Here is a 17,186-nt window from a genome sequence, read left to right as displayed (position 1 = left end):
AGGATCTGGGCCCACTGAGAGCAACCCCGAGCCCCCACAGCTGCCCTTCCAGAAGGTTCCCTGGCTTCAGCCCCGCCCCCTCACTCGAGAGCCCACCCCCGCTGGGGCCGCCCTGGAGCCCTGCACCAATCACAGCCCTGGGCTCGGACCAATCACCGGCCTGCAGCTGCTATATAAGCAACACTGGCCCGCATGCACGCACGCAGGCACTCCAGAGTCAGTCTAGGTGGTCGCTTGCCATGCAGGGTCTCCTCTACTGAGGCAAGGCTTCTGTTAAAGCGGGCTTGCTCTGGGGCCCCGCTCTGGATAATTTCTCAGGCGCGAGTGCTCGGAGAGTCCTGTGAATCTACTCAGGATTCTTATCCTGCGGTGTGGACGGAGCAGTGGCCTCAAGAGAAAGAATAAGCCAAGCTAAGCGGGGTTAGCCCTTAGAGCCCCAGAGACCTGCAGACGACAGAGGTCAGCAACAGGGCCGGCACCAGGCAGAGTTGGCCTAGCATGTCCAGCACAAGCCAGTGAGAGCCAGCAACAGCTGGAAGCCACATCGACCAGCAGCCAGCAGGATCAGCTGCTGACATCCAGCATTATCCGATGTCCCCTAGTGGAGCTGCATGTTGCCGATTTGTAATTTCCATGTGAACTGAGCAAAAGAATCCTCAGTGGGTTGTGATCAATTTCATGATGACCAAGTGCGTTTCATCTAGAAGACGGTTTCTACTATTACTGCGTTGTCATATTTATGAAAATAATTCTAAAATTCATTGTCCACAGACCAGCGAGCTGGGCCGGATGGGGCACACCTATCATCCCAGCACTCTGGAGGCTGAGGCAGGAGGATCGCTGTGAGTTTGAGCCCAAATTTGGCTACATAGTGAGTTCCAGGCAGCCTGAACTACATACTGAGATCCGGTCTGACAAAACTGAATACAAACAGGAAAAACAGGAAACAAAATCAAATATTGACCAGTGAGAGCCTTGAACACAGGGATTTATTAAGCAGCTTACAGGATCAAACACAGGATGGTGCACAGAAATGGATGAATCCAGAATGGCCATCTGCACACTGGAGCCTCGGAAGATACGGCAGCACCACAAGGCCAAAGGTCCCAGAGCTCCCGGTAGAGTCCCGGGTGCGGGTCTCAATGCTGGAGTCTGCACGGGAAGCCTGAAAAACACTGCAGGCCAAAGCACACAGGAAATGCTGAAGACCCTGGCCTCTCCAAGAAAGAGCAAAGCATCCTTTCCTTTTCCGTGCTGGCCGAGCTGGGAGCCTGTGGCTTGGTTCCAGCCACGACTGGGTGTGTCACCCCAGTTTGCCAGGAGACACACCCAGGACCTTCTGATCTGCTTAGCAGTGCTTATGAAGTGAAGTTGACATGTCATCACTAACAATCATTTAAATCAGGTCCTGCCAAACACTGTTGTGTTTGAGTGACAGTGTTCAGCCACCCGCCTTTTGCTGGGGATGACACAGTATGAACACTCACATCTCTGCCCCCTGTCTGCCCTGAAAAGTGACACCGGAACAGCCTCCTGGCCCGCAGCGACTCCTGACCAGCCTGTGCTGACACCAGCGGGCCGCTGCAGCTCTCCTGCTGGGCAGGGGGCCTTCCAAGAGGTGAGCTGACCGCTGTGGTGCTGGGTAGCACCTGAAGTACACGTGATCTTCCTGCCTGCCCTTCTGATACGGCAACACTCGGAAAGGAACCTTGTGGCTGGCACCACAGACTCAGCAGCCCCGGCTACCACAGAGACCCGAACCCCGACACTGCCGACTCAGTGCCCCTCGGCCATACCCCGGTTATGCTGCTGGCTCAGTGGGACACCTGGCACCTCTTGACCTGGAGCCGCTCCTATGATTCTACAAGAGAAGGCTTGGCAGCAGCAGGGTGGGCACTTTTGGATCTAAAGGGCTCGGTAGCTTTACCCACATGGCTGGGCACCGAGAAGGATGCTGGTCCATAGGCAGACCCACTGGATGAAATGGTGGCCGACCATAAGGCCATCGGTGCTTTGTTTTGTCCTTGTGAAAAACTCTGAAGGGTTTTCTTGTAAAGCAGGTCTTTGGCTCCCAGGTGGCAGAGCAGTCTGGAAGGTGTGCTGGCTTTGCTGGATAACTGGTTATACTCACTCTACAAGGCCACGTGGCACACGTACATCTCTTCCTGCCGTGAGCCAGTACGATGGGGGGGGGCTCTTGCTACTTTCTTTTCTTTTTAATTTTTTTTGTCTGTTTCTATTTCTCGGTACCAGGGATCAAACTCACAACCACACCCTTGCAAGGCAGGCACTTATGCTGCTGAGCTAAATCCCCAGCCCTGTCCCTAATTTGTTTTAATTGCACCTTCCTTTCATTGGCGCTTTGAAGAGTCTTTTGTTGGCTTGTCTTTGGGTCCTTGCCTGTTTTTAAGCAGCCTTCCAGTGACATTTGCCTGTAAGTTATTTTGGCTGGGATTGGCCTGTAACCTCACAGAAACTGGGACTGGGACGAGAACTCAGTCCAAGAAAGAAATGCAGATGAGAAGGTCAGTGCCCTCAGAGGGCTGCATCCAGGCTAAACCATTGTCAGACTCTGACTTAAAGCCTGCCACCAGATAAAGCTACACCACTGAGTTACATCAACTCAGTTGGCACTGTGAAGCCTGCCACCAGTGGCGGCTGGATGTCACTTGCCGCTCCCTGAGAGGGTTTGCACATGAGTGTGGGAACAGTTGATTTGTGGTCTCTGGGCAGTCCAACCTCTGCTAATGTGAATCTGCATTTGCAGCACCTCCCCATGGCTAGCATCACCGCCTCAGCTCCACCTCAGGTCATCAGCCAGATTCTCGTAAGTCACTCAGTGTCAGTCCTCGATGTGTGCAGGTCGCAGTGGGCTTTGTGCTGCTGGGAGAATCCAGTGCTCTCTGGTCTGACAGGTGGCAGAGCTCAGGTGGTGGTGAGTGGTGGGGAGAGGCTGGAAATACAGAGGAAGCCTCCCCCACTGCTCTGCCACCCCTCACACCTGCTGTGTGGCCTGGTTCTTATGAGGCCACAAACAGCAATCAGCACTGTACTAGATGACATCCTTCCCTTTTCCCCCATATGTGAAAATCACAGCTATCTCTGGATGTCACCACGTGACCCTGGTTATGGCCCAAAGCACGCCGTGGTCAGAGCTGTTATTCTAGAACAAGAAGGACACACAGCCTTTTCCTTCCGTCACAGCCACTGGGGAAATAAGGACAGCAGGGCCTGTCTGCGGGGCCCACGGGCAGGAAACACCAGCGGGGAAAAAACGGCCAGAGCAGCTGTCAATGGTGGGTCTGATGGGGTGAGGTTCCCGGCAGACTGGCCACCACAGCAAGGGCCCCCAGCAGGGGAGCCTGCTGCAGGCTGGACCCAGGAATTGAGAACCCAGCCAGCTGAGATCCCCTCAGGGTGATCACAGCAAGTGAGAGCCTCGCGGGAGATTTCCTCCTGCTAGTGCGACCAAGGCAGATGGGACTCCAGATAGGTGACACCACACAGTTAAAACCCCCTTAAAGAGGGTCTGGGGACTTGGCTCAGGAGAACAAGTGCCTACCTGCCAAGCCCAGGGTTTTGAGTTCAATCCCAGGTACAAAAAAAAAAAAAAAAAGCCAGACGTGGTAGCACAAGCCTGTAATCCCAGGACTCGGGAGGCTGAGGCAGGATGATTGCTGAGAATTCTGCACCAGCCTTGGCTACAAAGTGAGCTCATGGCCAGCCTTAACTGCATGGGGAGGCCCTGGCTCAGTAAGACAAAAAGAAACAAACAGAAAAATAAAATAACCCTCCTTAAGTTTTAAGGCCCCCTCAAATTGCACCACTCATCAGGTGAACCCCAAGATGGGGGCTCCACTGGGGAGGCCAGGCCAGCCGGTCGATTCACTTGAACCAGGCTGCAATGCTGGCCACTGTCTGGTACCTGGGCCCCTCCTGCAACCGCCAGCAGGCCTTGCAGAAAGCCAGGGTCCAGTTTCCGATGCCCACCTGCAGCGTGTCCCGCCAGCGGAAGTGGCGCAGGTATTGGGCGTCGTCCTGGTCCAGGGCCAGCAGGTGCTGCGCCAGGGCTCGGGGGCTCGGGAAGTCGTCCACGTGGATGAAGGCGTCAGGCGGCAGGACGCGCTCGTAGTCTGTGCGGCTGGGGCCCAGGACTACGGGCAAGGCGGGCGCCCCCAGCGCATTCTTCCACAGCTTCTCGGTGATGTAGTCGGGGTGCTGCGAGTTCTCGAAGGCCAGGTAGAACTTGTAGCGGGCCAGGCGCTCCTGCATGTCCTGGCGGGGCAGGGGCAGGTGGCCCCTGCCGTACACGTCCACCGGGAGGTGCAGGCGCAGCTGGTTGTAGTACCCCACCCGGGCCGAGTTCTCCTTCCAGTTGGACACAACCCAGGCCACCAGCCCGGTCTTGGCCGAGAGGTTGAGGGGCGGGGCGGGGAGCTGGGCGTCCCGGGGCTCCAGCCAGCCGTAGGGCGTGAAGATGTCCGAGTCCCTGCGGTAGGACATGGTGAGGTTGAAGTAGCCGTCCAGGGCCCCCAGCTGCCTGCAGTGGCTGGGGGACTCCAAGCTGAACCACACCCAGCGCTGGCCCGGTGGCCGAGGCGAGGGTGGCAGCTCCCTCTTGGGTTTGAAACTGATGTCCCGGTGGTGGACGATGACCGCATCGGCCTGGGGGTACACACTGCGGTTGGCGGTGATGCGGCAATCGGCTGTGCCCGGCCGCATCTCCGAGCAGCGGGACAGAGCCACTGGCTGGCCGAATGGCCAGGTCCACAGCAGGATGAGCAGGCCCCGGGGTGCGGGGGGCTGCGTGGTGGAAGCCAGCCCTGGGGTCCTCTGGGGAGTTGTGGGGACCACGTCTTCCGAGCTGGGCGCGGGTGTAGGGGACCCCGTGGGAGGGTCCCAGGTCACCCTCAGGTAAGAGAAGAAGCAGATGGACAAGAGCAGCTGTAAGAGCAGCCCGGAGAGACAGTGCCGCCAGGGACCCCGGAGCCACTCCATGGGCCAGGACAGCTGCGGGAGAGGGGAGGACACAGCGTTACAGGGGCAGGGACCGCGCCTGGGAAGAAGGTGACTGACCAGGTTAACCGCATTGGGGATGCCATCAGGAGCGTCACTGTCCTTTTTCAGGAATCAGGAATTAAGATGACATGACTCGGCACAGCTGGAACTCTCCCATGCCAGCTTGAAAAATGGTACTTTGCTGGGCCACCACAGAAAACAAGGCAGACGCCCGCACCCAGGCACGCAGGGCCGGATCCACACAGCGCACCAGGCTCCATCCTCCCGTCCCGGGGCCGGGCCAGGGGCCGGTTCTAACCCACAGCCTGGCCGGCAGGGAGGCGACACCACGGTGTCCTGGGGGGCAAAGCCATCAGGGCCTCCGTCCCCTCAGCCACCCCGTCTACCTGGTGCCTGGGGACCCTCGGCTGTGACTGAGGCTATCACCCAGCTCCGGGTCCCACCCCACGCAGTGGACCCCAGTGTCCTTGGGAGCAGCCTGGCCGCAGGAAGAGGGGGCCAGCGGTTCGGGGCAGAGAGGAGAGGGGAGAAGCCCGTCCCGGGGTCACACGCACGCGCTGGGGTGGGTGCGAATGTGTCACCCGAGCCCTTACCTGGGGGCCACAGGCCACTTGTGCGGAGACCAAGGGCAGAGACCGTGCTCCCGGGGACACTGTTGGAGCGAGACGAGGAAGAAGGAAGTGGGGCCCCAGCCAAAGCCTGCCCCAATGTGGCCCTGTGCACTTGGTCGGCAGCTGACAGGGTGGCCCTTGGGAATGCAGCCCACCCGCCTTCCAAAGTAAAGTCGGGCCCTCCCCAGTTTGTGTTGCTGGACCACACAGGAGTGGTACAGACAGCACCAGGCGCCATCTGTGCCGGGGAGAGGCACACAGGTGACTTCTCCACAGGGGCAAATTTGGACTCAAACCACTAGTTCTCAAAGTGGGTGGCAGGGGGCACCGGGGTTCCATGGAGGGGCAGCGGGAGGGGAAAGTGGGTGAGCAGAATTTCCACTTTTCCACCCGAGCCCACTCTCCCTTCTCTAAAAAAGACAGAAAACCATTTCCAGCTGGAAGCAGAGTCTCTACATAGTCCCTGAGGCAGCAAAGGTCCTGCGGGAGGGTGCTCCCCATTTAGGGGCCACACGCATGGCTCAGGCACTGGCAGGGAAGACAAGGGCCAAGGGCCACGAGCCAGAGACAGTCGGCACAGGGGCGCAGGTCTTGGGGCTGGGATGACTCAAAACCAATCTGTGCTCTTCCTCTGCTCCTCCTGTTCCCCCTCCCCCTCCTTTTTTCTTTTTCTGCAGTACTGGTGATCGATCCCAGGGCCTTAGCACTTGCGTCATGCCCAGCTTATTACTTACAGATTGATTGATTGATTGATTTTGTCTTTTTGAGACAAAGAGTTTTGTTGTGTAGCCCAGGCTGGCCTCGAACTTGCAGTAATCCTCCTGCTTCAGCCTCCCGAGCGCTGGGATGATAGGCGGGCACCATCATGCCCAGTTACACTTTTGCACTTTTCAGATGGGATCTCAATGCCTCACTAAGTCCCCCAGGCTGGCCCTGAGCTTGCCATCCTCCTCCGTTAGCTTCCAGCGCACCAGGATGATGAGTGTGCTGTGCCAAGCCGGCCCGTTCCTGCAGGAGTCCTCCAGGTCTCTGGAGAAATGTAGGTGTCCCCTGAGCTCCTGGAAGGCTGGCTTTGGGAGAAGACGGTCTTCCACCGTGGAACGTCCCTGTCCTAGAAACCATTTCTGTTCTCCAGGGCAGGGGGCTGGAGTTGGCTGGGGCCGGGGGTTTTCAGATCACTGCGTCTGTTGAGTGCTTACCCCTCAGCTGGCTGGGTTGTGTGGGACTTACTGAAACATAAGTTCCTGCACGTCAGTCTTGGTGTCATTGTGTCCTGGGCCCCTGGCCAGTCAGCCTGCTCCTGTGGACATCAAAGCCCTGGAGGGAGAGTTCCTGGCTCCTCATAGGCATTTGCAATCTCAGATATAGCAACCTGCCAGACACAGTGACGTCCACGAGTCGTGCTAGCACTCGGGAGGCTGAGGCAGGACGATGCCTCGAATTCAAGTGCACTCGAGTGAGACCCTGCCTCCAGAGAAACACCAACAGAAAAGCTGTGTTTGCATCTGTGCAGATACAGCCTGCTTCCTGCGGGCTCCTGGTCATCCCTCAGGGCCCAGCACATGCTGACTGTTTCATCTTTAAAATGTAAAGGGAGCCACACTGCCACACAAGCCCTCCCTGGCAATTCTCTCCCTGGCTCGGTGCGTGCTGCCTGCCCTGGTCACCGCTCTGCAGCCATGTCCTGCCAGATCCTCAGCTGCTGCTCAGGTCCGCCCAGCAGAAGGCGGCTTGGAAAACGGTCCTGGTGTCTTTATCCGCCTTATTCTCGGACCTTGTCACATCCACCCTGTCGGTTCTGGGTCCTTTCCGAAGTCAGGAGGGCTCGGAAGTCTGACTTTTGAGCCAACTGGGGCAGCCATGACTAAAGACACGAAGGCGGCCGGGGACTGGCTTCTCCTCAGTGCGTTTTCTACACAACCGTCCACGGCTCCCACGCGGGCGGGCCTGCTCCTTTACTGACAGCCTCGTTGAGCCTGGAATCAGTGTGCACCGCTGGAGCTCCCCATCTTGTTGGTAGCAGACTTCCAGATCTCCTCAAATTCCTGAGAGGCCTGGTTTGATGCCCATTCCCCGGAGGCACTTTTGAAGGTGGATTCTTAGGTCCCACCACCATCCTGCCAGGCCCAAACTGGAGAGGAAGAGCACAGTGGATTATGGGAGGGGAAGCCATGGTTCCCCATACATTGCTTTGTTTTGTTTTGGTACCAGGAATCGAACTTGCGCTTGCCAGGCAGGCGCTGTGCCGCTGAGCTCACCCCGGCCCCCACTTTAGTTTTTGATGGCACCGTGTGTATCAGCTTGGGACCCCTGGCGCTTTTCTTTGACTGGCTGAGATCTCTAGGCAACCCCCGGCCCTGCCCCTGTCTGTGCAGGGAGTGAGCCTCCCGGCCAGGGGAAGAGCCCAGGAGGACGCCCTCCTGGGAAGAGGCCGCCGCTCCGCTGCGCCTTAGATGCCCCAGGGGAATAGAGAGGAGCTGTCTGTCCTGGGGCCGCGCCAGGAAGGTGCCCGGAGGCCTCTGCCTGGCAGCTGTGACAGCTGGGACTGGAGCCAGAGGAGGCCTCGGCCGGTGGTTTGCATCCACCTATGCAGGGCAGGCGCTGTCCTGGAGGGGGCTCGCCACGCACCCGCGGTCAGGGTGAGCCGAGACCCTGGGGGCAGTGGCCACCTGTCCCCGGTCAGGGCGGGGCCAGGTGCAGACACGGCGCCCCTCGGCCTCCTGGCCCCGGGCCTCAGCTCACGGGCAGTGGGGGGCTGCTGGACCGCTGTGCCCGGCCCAGCCGAGCTTTCCTGCTGGCCTGGACTGAACCCCAAGCCCAAGCAGGGCTTGTCCTGTGGGGTCGAGGGGACCTTCGCACCGCTCATCCCGCCCACCCTGGCCTGGATCCCGGCCGAGTCCGCCGGCCCGCCCCATCCGGGAGCCTCCCTCCCTCCCGCCTGGCCTGCTCCTGCCACCTCAGCCCCTCGGTCATGTGTCCGTGTCCTCAGGCCGCAGGCTCTGGGGACAGCCGTATTCCTGCCCTCACTGGGTTTATTGCCTCCCCTTTCCGGACTCACCTTGCCAGCGCAGCTGGGAAGCGGGCGAGGGTGGGGCAAGCGCTGGGCCGGGAGTCCAGGCCACCCGGCTGTGCTGTGTGGCCCGGGGGCTCCCCGACCCTCTCTGGGCACCGCTCCGCAGGCCAGCTTCCCTGGCAGAGGGCCGGGCCCGGAGCCGGCTTGGGGCCCGGGATCCCCTCCTGCGGGCTCAGGACAAGCTGGGGCCAGCGTCTGGGATGTGGTGGGGCCACCTGTGCCCTAACGGGGCTCTGCTCCCTGGGGTCCCCCAGCCCCCCCTCACCAGGCTGCTGGTGCCAAGGACAGCTGGTGGAAGGGTGTGGGGAGGGGCCATGGGGTCCCATTTGGTGCTCGGCTTTGAGAGGGGGCGCCCTGGGTTTCCCTGGGCTGGGGTGGACATCCCAGGGCCCCCCAAACCCCTCTGAGTCCCAGAGAAAGTTCCAGAAGTTCTGAAAAGGAAACGTTCCATTCTCAAACCTTATTCTTGGTGCAGGTGGGCCTCAGGGGTGGGGGGGACAGAGCACCCCGTGTCCGCCTCACAGCACCCCCTTCCGGGGCCAGCCCTGCCCCAGCCTGCTGGGGAGCTGGGCCTGCATCCAGGACGGGGAGAGAGGCCCAGGTGTGTGGTGTGGGTGGCGGCAGAGGCCGGTGCAGCCTGGGTCACAGGTGGGCTGGGCAGAGGCCCCCCATACCCTCACCACCAAAGGTCCCTCCCGTCCTGCCTGGGCCCAGTTAAAACACACCTGGTTTCTTTTCTTTTCTTTTTTCTTTTTTTGAGACAGGGTCTCTCTATGCAGTGCAGGCTGGCCTTGGGCTCACTTTGTAGCCCAGGCTGGTCTCGAACTCTCAACCATCCTCCTGCCTCAGCCTCCCGAGTGCTGGGATGACAGGCCTGCGCCACCACGCCCGGCTCTGGTTTCTCTGATTATTTATTGTGAAGGTGCAGAAATTGAGGCTATAGGAGCACTTGGAATTCATGAGTCCCCTCCCAACCAAGTGTCCTGTACAGTTCCCCAGAGAACACCGATTTCCCTAGCCCAGAATGCTCTAGAGTATTCTAGTGTTGTAGAATGTTTTAGAAGTTCTTTTTTTGGAAGAGTTGTCTTAATCTACCTGCAGCGCCTATAGTTTGGAGCCTGGCTGGGATCTGGGACCATCTGGCCCCAGAGCTCTTGCCTTGGCAAGATTTGGATAACAGACTTTGGTTGCTGGCAGCTCTGTGACCTTCGTGACTCCTTCCATCTCTGGGCCTCAGTCATCTGCTCTGCAAAGTGGAGCCAAGGCTGGTGCCCTCTTCAGGAGGTTGCAGTGACCTGGCACATACTGATTTTCCTTCCACCACCCTCCAGGGTCCCTGTGTGCTCATGCGTGCCTGTGTGGTGCTAAGATTTGAACCCAGGGCCTCTGCACTGAGCTACATCCTGAGCCCATATTTTATGTTTTATTATGAGGCAGGGTCTCACTAAGTGGCTCAGCTTGAGTTCACACTCCCGATCCTCCCGAGTGCTGGGAGCCCTCTCTGCAGAGCAGGATTGTAGGCAGGGAACAGGCACCCTTTCTGGGCCTCAGTTTCCACTCCTGTCATGTTTTTCAGACCCGGCGTCTCCCAGCTAGTCGGCACGGTGCAGGAGGGCTTGGGGGAGCCCAGGTGACAGAATCCTGGCAGCCCCTGCCTGCCGCCCGCCCCCGGCCCATCCTCACCCTGGGCCCCTGCACCCAGGGGTCCTCCTGCTCGGGGCACTGCACCCCTGCCAGGTTCACACAGCTCGAATTTCAGCTCGCGGTGGGTGAAGGGTGGGGGCCGGACATGCTTCATTTTCCAATTTCTGCAAATAAAAGCCGTGGGGCCATCTCTTGTGAAGTGGAAAAACAAAACAATAAAAACATGCTATTGCAAAAGGTGTGTGAAAAGACAATAGGGGTGAATTCCAGGGACCAGGGCTGGGACAAAGGGGCCTTTCTCTCCGCCTGCACAGTTTGGGGGCGCCGGCTGGGCACGTGGGGCGTGAGGATCGGGAGAGGCGGGCACGCTGTTCGGTGAGGAAGGAAAGTCGGCTGATCTGTGGGGACGAAGGGGTTAAAAAGCAGCCGGCCCTTCTGGGTTGATCTGGGGGTGTTCAGGAGCCTTCCAGGGCACCCCTCCCCCTGCTGGCAAAAATCAGCCAGGCCAGGGGGGCGCGGGGAGACCGCAGGCTGAGGTGCGCCCCTGCCAGGTCGCAGCCTCTGCCCTGCGTGCCCTGAAGCCCGCACCTGCAGAGCCGGCCCTGAGCCGCTCTGCCTGCCCGCCTCTCCCACCCACGTCAGCCCCGGAGCGTGTCCATCAGTCTCGTCCCCTTAGAACGGGGGGCTTGGGACGTGCTGGACACACAGCAGGGCTCCAGAAACACCCCTGGGAGCCAACACTCTGGAGGCCCAGGCCGCAGCGCTGCAAGTGGGGGCCCAGCCTGGGCAACTTAGGAGAACCACAGCGGCAGGGCCGGGGCTCAGCCCCCAGGAACCCCAGAAAAGGAAAAAGGAAAGGAAACAAGCGCCCTCCCCCAGAGCCCCGCCTGGATGGACGGTGGATGGATGGACTGACAGATGCACGCATGGATGGATGGGAGAATCTCCTCCCTGTCCCCTCAGCGCCCTAACCCTAACCCCCTGGTCCCCTGCCTGTCCCTCCCGCCCTGCCGCCCGCTCCTGTCTCCGTCTCCAGGGTCTCAGGTGAGCAGCAGACGCGGGGCCTGGACAGAGGCCGGCAGCGACAGGCGCAGGCAGGCAAAGAATGCTCTGGCCGGGAGGACGGATAAACAGGCTCGCGGATGTCGGCCGGCGGCCGGGGGAGGCTCTGAACCTCGGCTTGGCTGGGGATGTGGGGCCGAGGCGGGCGGCCAGCGGTGTCATCGGACTAAATTTAGCCTCTGTTCCCGCTCAGCCCCACCCTGCGGGGCCAGGAGGGAGACCAGGGCCGCCATCCCGGGGTGAGCGCTGGAGAAATGGCCGGCCGGCCGGGCCGCGGGCAGGGACCAGCGTGCCTCGTCCTCCCCGCTGGGTGAGCCGGTCCCAGGCGAGTGCAGGCACGGACACAGCAGGCCAGTGGCAGGGTCGGGATTCGAACCCGGGACCGGGGAACTGTAGTTTCTCAGTGTGGAGGCTTCCCTGAGGCCAAGCAGCCGGACAAGACCCCCCCCACTAGTAAGTACTGGGGGACGCCAGGGACTTCTCAGGTGGGCTTTTTTGGTACCGAGACCCAGGGCCTTTGCGCTGGGTACACCCACGGCCCTTTTCGGTTTTCTTTGGAGCAGGGTTTTGCCCGCCGAACCTCCGCCCCCTACCCTTGTGCTGCTGTCCTGAGGCAGGGTCTCGCTGTGCGGCCCAGGCGACCCTCGAGCTGCGCCAGCACACCAGAGCCATTCTTTCGCCTTCTGGCAAACTCCTACGCAGCCTTCAGCGCCCTCTTCTCCAGGCAGCCTCCTTGAACACCAGGCTGGGCCACGGGCTTCCTCTGGACTCCTGCTGTGCTCATCCTGATTTGTAGCTGTCTGGTGAAGTGATTCCCCCACCTGTCATCTCAGCACCCCGGAGGCTGAGGCAGGAGGATCAAAAGTTCAGCCCTGGCCTCAAGCCACTCAGTGCGACCCAGTCTGAAAGCTGGAAGCACCAAGCCTGGGACCAGCTCCGTGCAGAGGTCCCGGGCTCCATTCCCAGCACTGGGAGGAGAAGGGTGCTGGAATCACGCTTGGCATCCAGGCATTCAGGAGGCAGCTCGACAAATGTCTATTTAAAAATTTAGGCAATTAAAATAATGATCTCCCATTACACGCCTATTAGCGTGGCCACAATCCAGGACGCTGCCGACGCCCGCTGGCCGGGAGGTGCGGAGCCCAGGAAGCTTGCTGCTCACCGTCCACAGCGGGCTTCCGGGTGCCCGGCCAGGCCCAAAGGCAGCGGGCAGAGATTTTCGCTCCTCCGCCCCGGCCAAGTCCCCTGACCACCCTGTCCGAGGACGGACCGCAAGGGGTCATTTCCGCCCCCACACCGGCCACTCAGAGGTGCATCCCGGGCTTCGTTCCTGGCCGTGGGGCTCTGAGATGTGCAGAGACGCCCCAAAGGCCGTGGCGGCCCCCGTGCTGTCCCCAGCCCGCTGTATTTTTTGAGACAAGGCCTTGTGAAGCTGCCCAGGCTGGGCTTGGACTTGTGGTCCTCCTGCCTCAGCCTCTCAAATATTGGGATTACAGAAGGGCGCCAGCACGCCCGGTTCACGGCATCTTATTAAATGAAAAAAATACCAGTCTGAAAAGGCCACCCGGTGTAGACTCCAACTGCGTGACATTCTGGGAAAAGCTAAGTTAGGGAGACAGGAAGACGGTTGTCACAAGCCTTCGGGAGGAGACGGCCAGGCAGGCAGGGCCACAGGGGGCTTCAGGCCGGAAAATCATCCTGCGTGGGTCTGCAGGAACGAAAGGATTTGAGTATGTTTGTTATCCAAGCTACTCAGGAGGCTGAGGCAGGAGGACTGCAAGTTTGACACCAGCAGGATGCCTAAGTCAGAACAGGAAATACAAAGGGCCGGGCCGTCACTCGGTGCCGCGGGTCCAGCCCCGCGTCTCGGGGTGGCCGGGATGCCTGCTGCAGGGTGGAGTATTACACTGCAGGGAGGAGGAGAAAGGCGCCCACCGGACAGGACAGGACAGGACAGGACAGGACAGGACAGGACAGGACAGGAGGAAAGCATGCACTGCCCCTGGCAGCCCGAGAACTCTGGAACTTGGGGCGGGGGGCCTGATACGGCTTCATGTTTCTTGGCATGACACAGAAAGACCTGGGCAGACTGGTGGCCTCCGGGGACCGTGGGCTGGGGGGTGAGATGTATTCTGAACACCTTTTGGGATCTTTTGAACCCTGTGGCCTGGGTGTTTTACATATTGGGGTAGAAAAAAAAAACCTGTAAAATATAGTTTAGGAAGACCCCTGTAGGGGAAGGGAAAAGGCAGTTTAAAAAATCTGTGGGGGGCTGTCATTTCTTGTCTCGGGTGCCACGGCTCCCCCCAGCTCTGCCCCGCCTGGCTCTGCCCCCCTGCACAGGTCCCCAATGTTGAGGGCGGGCCTCTCTAGGCCACGAATTCTAGAAGCAGGAGGGAGGGTGACTGGAGGGGTTCAGGGGCTGCTCCGTGCCTCAGTTTCCCCTGGGTGAAGTGGCTCTTTCGCTGGTGGCCCCAGTGGTGTGGGGTGCTCCAGATAATGCGACCGGGGGCCCCCGTGGCTTGACAGGTCCTGAGGCTCAGGTGTCGGTCCTGGCCCTCACCTCGCCCCTGAAGCTGTGACCACACGGGCTTTCAGCTGTGAGGCTGGAGCTGCCAGGGCCCTGGGGTTTCCCGAAGGTCCCGACCCCGACTACCGGGCCACCCCTGCCTCCTACCCGCCCCTCGGGGGGTGGGGCCCTGGCGTGGGGGTTGTGGCAGCCCTGGGGAGCCAGCCCCCCCTTTGCTGCACTGCGGTGGAGTGCAGGGCCTTCACACGGAGCTACAGCTCGGCACTTTTTAGTTTTTGAGACAGGGTCTCGCTAACTTGCAGTTGTCCAGGCTGAGTCTGAACTTCGGATCCTCCTGCCTCAGCCTCCCAGAGTGCCGGGGTGACAGGCGTGAGCCACCGCGCCCGGCTTTATCCCTCCTTTCTACTGCATCTCATTCTCCAGACTCCAAGTCCTGGAGAAAGGTGGGGGCCCTCGGCCGTGCTCACTGGCTGATGGGACTGTGGCCAGAGACTTCACCTGGCGCAGGCTCGTAGCTCGGGGTCCTCTGACCCCCATGGCCCTGCTGGGAGTCTCCTGGAGATCTACCCACCCGTCCACCTATCTGTCTGTGCCAAGTCCTGCTGGGTGCTGGGCAGAACCAGCGGATGCAACAGCTGGGATCCAGCCCGGCCCCCGGGGAGATATGGAGGGAGAGGCTGTAGGGTACCTGAGGGAAGACCCTGCCCCACAGAGGGCATGGCCATGCAAAGGCACTGGGGCAGGATGGGGGTGGGCACACAGTACAGGCACCAGGAGCCTGTGTGGCTGGAGCAGAGGAAGGAGAGGCAGATAGGGCGCAGGGGAGATGGAGAGGGGACTGGCAGGCAGTGCAGAGCCTTGAGGGCTGCAAGACTGGCTTTGGCCCCAGGGAGGTGGGAGCTGAGGGGTCCAGAAGCAGACTCGGTGCTCAGGGCGCCCTCTGGTGGCCGCTGCTGGGAGGACAGGCAGCGGGGTGAGTGGGGAGGGCTCCCCTGATCCAGGTGAGAGCTGCTGGGCCAGAGCAAGGCAGATGTGGCCAGTTCTGCAGGGTAATCCCAGGGGCCTTCTTGAAGCTCCTGTGCCCCATGACGAGCACCTCCAGCCCACAAGCAATAGTTTTGCTCTCTGCAGTGCTGGAGATGGGCGCTGGGCCACGACTGGACCCTGCCCTGGCTTTGGGGAGAAACCCATGGGCAGGGCGGCTTCCGGGGCGCCTGGTTGGAGGATCCTTCCTCCTCCAGTTGGCTTGCTTTTGTTCCCAGGGCCGTGAGCTCTTTCAAAGAGTAACTTGCCCGCTTCCAAATGCTGGCTAATAATAGTACAAGCACAGTTCAGGAAGCCCAGCCAGGCAGCGGCAGGTGGGGAGCCCCGCAGGGCGCTCCCGTTTCTCCTGGGAGCTGGGGGGAGCCCCTGAACTCGCAGTCCTCCTGCCCTGGCCTGCAGCAGTGCTGGGGGAGCCGGGCCGGGGCGGCTGGCACCTCTTCGGCCCCTTTGCTGTCCCACTGCTGTCCTCTTGGGGTCCCTGCTGGGCACAGGGTGGGACAGTGTTGCTGCCTGCGATGTCTCCATCCGTGTGCCCCTCCCTCCTCCTGACCCCCAAGGCGGCCCTGCTGGTCCTGTCCCCTCCGCCCGTCCAGCGTGGGGACCTCGGGAAGGGCTCCCACCACTCCATTAAGGGGGCTGCTGGGGCAGAAGGCAGGGGACTGGATGTTCCGGACAGGGCCCCCCACATGCGCCCATATGATGTCAGCCCCTCACAACCTAGTAAATATTTATGGGCAAGGGGGCCTGTGTTTTGGGGCTCCCTGGAGCCTGGCGAGCAGCCGCCCCCTCCTGCTCCATGCTGGGGCGCCTGGACTGCAGGCGGGGGGCCTGGCAGGCCCACTCTGGCCCTGGCAGCCGGCCCGGAAAGGGCTGGGTGGGTGTGAGCCTGGCCCTGACGGCTGCCCGAGCTGAGGGGATGCTGGGGCCGGCGGATGGGCTGCTGCCGCTGCGACCTGGCTCACTCCGAGCCCTGGGCTCTAAGGGGTGTCTGTGCCAGCAGCCACGGCCAGCGGGCAGGGTCTGCAGGTGGCAGAGGCGGCCACGCGGCTCTCTCCGGGGGGCCCTGGACACCCAGTCCTGTCAAGCAGTGGGCCGGAGGGAACGGTGTCAGGACAGTGGCCAGCAGTAAAGGAGCAGCCCTGCCGCTGTGGCCGGCCCAAGAGCCTGACAGGAGGGCCCTGTACCCACGGTGGACACCCACTGCCGTCCCTGCCCACCTGCCAGCGGGCAGAGCCGGGCCTGGGTCCCCGTGTCACCAGAGAACTCAGCCAGGTGACCCCGGAGCCTGTATTAATACCAGCTCTCTTAGGCCAGCACACAGAGCAGGGTCACAGAGGCTCGGGCGACCAGCAGTGGGTGCAAAAGACGGGGTCACGGCCCCTCGTGCCAGGTTAATCTGAGCCGGAAGCTTTGGCCTTTCACCGTGGGGCCCCAGGGAGGGCAGGAGGGACAGCATGGGGCTGGACGCAGGAGGAGGGGACAGGGCCAGGGGCCGTGCCAGCCCAGCTCCCGGGGCGGCACTGAGCCCTGATTTACGGCCCTGGCGCAGGCTGGAGCCTGCCGCTTGCTTCCAGGCCGCCAAGAAGACAGCGCCAGTTCTGGGGAAGGAGCGGGGGCTGGAGCCGGGCGTCGCCAGCATTCCGGGGCCACCTAAATCACTTGCCCGACAGCTGGTGGCGGGGTGGGGCAGGGACCCAGATGCTCCCTGGTCACTGCCGAGTGGCCCTCACCTGGCCCACATGTCACAGCCCAGGCACTTGGGTCGCTGGGGGGGTCCCAGGCTCCGGGGGCCAGGCTGGACCGTGCTGTCCCATCCTGGCCTCTCCGCTCCAACGCCCAGGAATTTGGAGCCGGCTCTGCGTGTGGGGCCCGAGCGTGTTTTCCACATGCTGTTGGCGGCTGGGCCGAGCCAGGAGAGGACGGCCTGAGACCTGCGGCAGTACTGGCTGGGCTGAGGGCCGTGGGTGGCGGGGCCCGGTTTCCACTTGCTGGGGGCCACCAGCAGGCCGCCACCTGCCCCAGCACAGGCCGTAACATGGGACCGGCTGCACCTGGCCAAGGATACCAGGCCTGGCAGATGCCACCCGCTCTGCAGGGCCGGGCCGCGTGCGCCCTTGGCCCTGCCGGGAATAACCCCAGCCAGGGTGGCACGTGCAGCCCTATCTCCCTCCCGGTGGATCCCCCCCCCCCGCCTCCCCTGAGG

General features: G+C 61.4%; 1 protein-coding gene across 4 annotated transcripts; it reads right to left on the bottom strand.

Annotated features, from left to right (window-relative positions):
* Positions 1 to 959: 959 nt before the first annotated feature.
* Positions 960 to 17,166, bottom strand: LOC100723961 (3-galactosyl-N-acetylglucosaminide 4-alpha-L-fucosyltransferase FUT3-like). Of its 4 annotated transcripts, none has more exons than XM_063228772.1 (5): positions 16,714 to 17,166; positions 8,689 to 13,117; positions 6,365 to 7,761; positions 5,613 to 5,671; positions 960 to 5,010 (listed from the first exon to the last, which is right to left on the bottom strand). In XM_063228772.1, the coding sequence occupies exons 3-5, from the start codon at positions 6,495 to 6,497 to the stop codon at positions 3,886 to 3,888; spliced, it is 1,317 nt and encodes a 438-aa protein (XP_063084842.1). In that variant the 5' UTR covers positions 6,498 to 7,761; positions 8,689 to 13,117; positions 16,714 to 17,166; the 3' UTR covers positions 960 to 3,885. The 4 variants fall into 4 exon arrangements, with proteins under 4 accessions (XP_063084842.1, XP_063084843.1, XP_063084841.1 ...); XM_063228773.1 differs by lacking the exon at positions 16,714 to 17,166 and having other exon boundaries at positions 960 to 1,175; positions 3,991 to 5,010; positions 8,689 to 11,304; XM_063228771.1 differs by lacking the exon at positions 16,714 to 17,166 and having other exon boundaries at positions 8,689 to 9,606; positions 10,387 to 11,303.
* Positions 17,167 to 17,186: the final 20 nt, after the last annotated feature.

The sequence above is a fragment of the Cavia porcellus genome, unplaced genomic scaffold (genome assembly GCF_034190915.1).
Source record: "Cavia porcellus strain 051 isolate PalLab524CR breed Dunkin Hartley unplaced genomic scaffold, mCavPor4.1 scaffold_17, whole genome shotgun sequence".
Classification (NCBI taxonomy): domain Eukaryota; kingdom Metazoa; phylum Chordata; class Mammalia; order Rodentia; family Caviidae; genus Cavia; species Cavia porcellus.
Note: the sequence above shows the minus strand (reverse complement) of the source record. Positions and strands in the feature narration are given on the sequence as shown.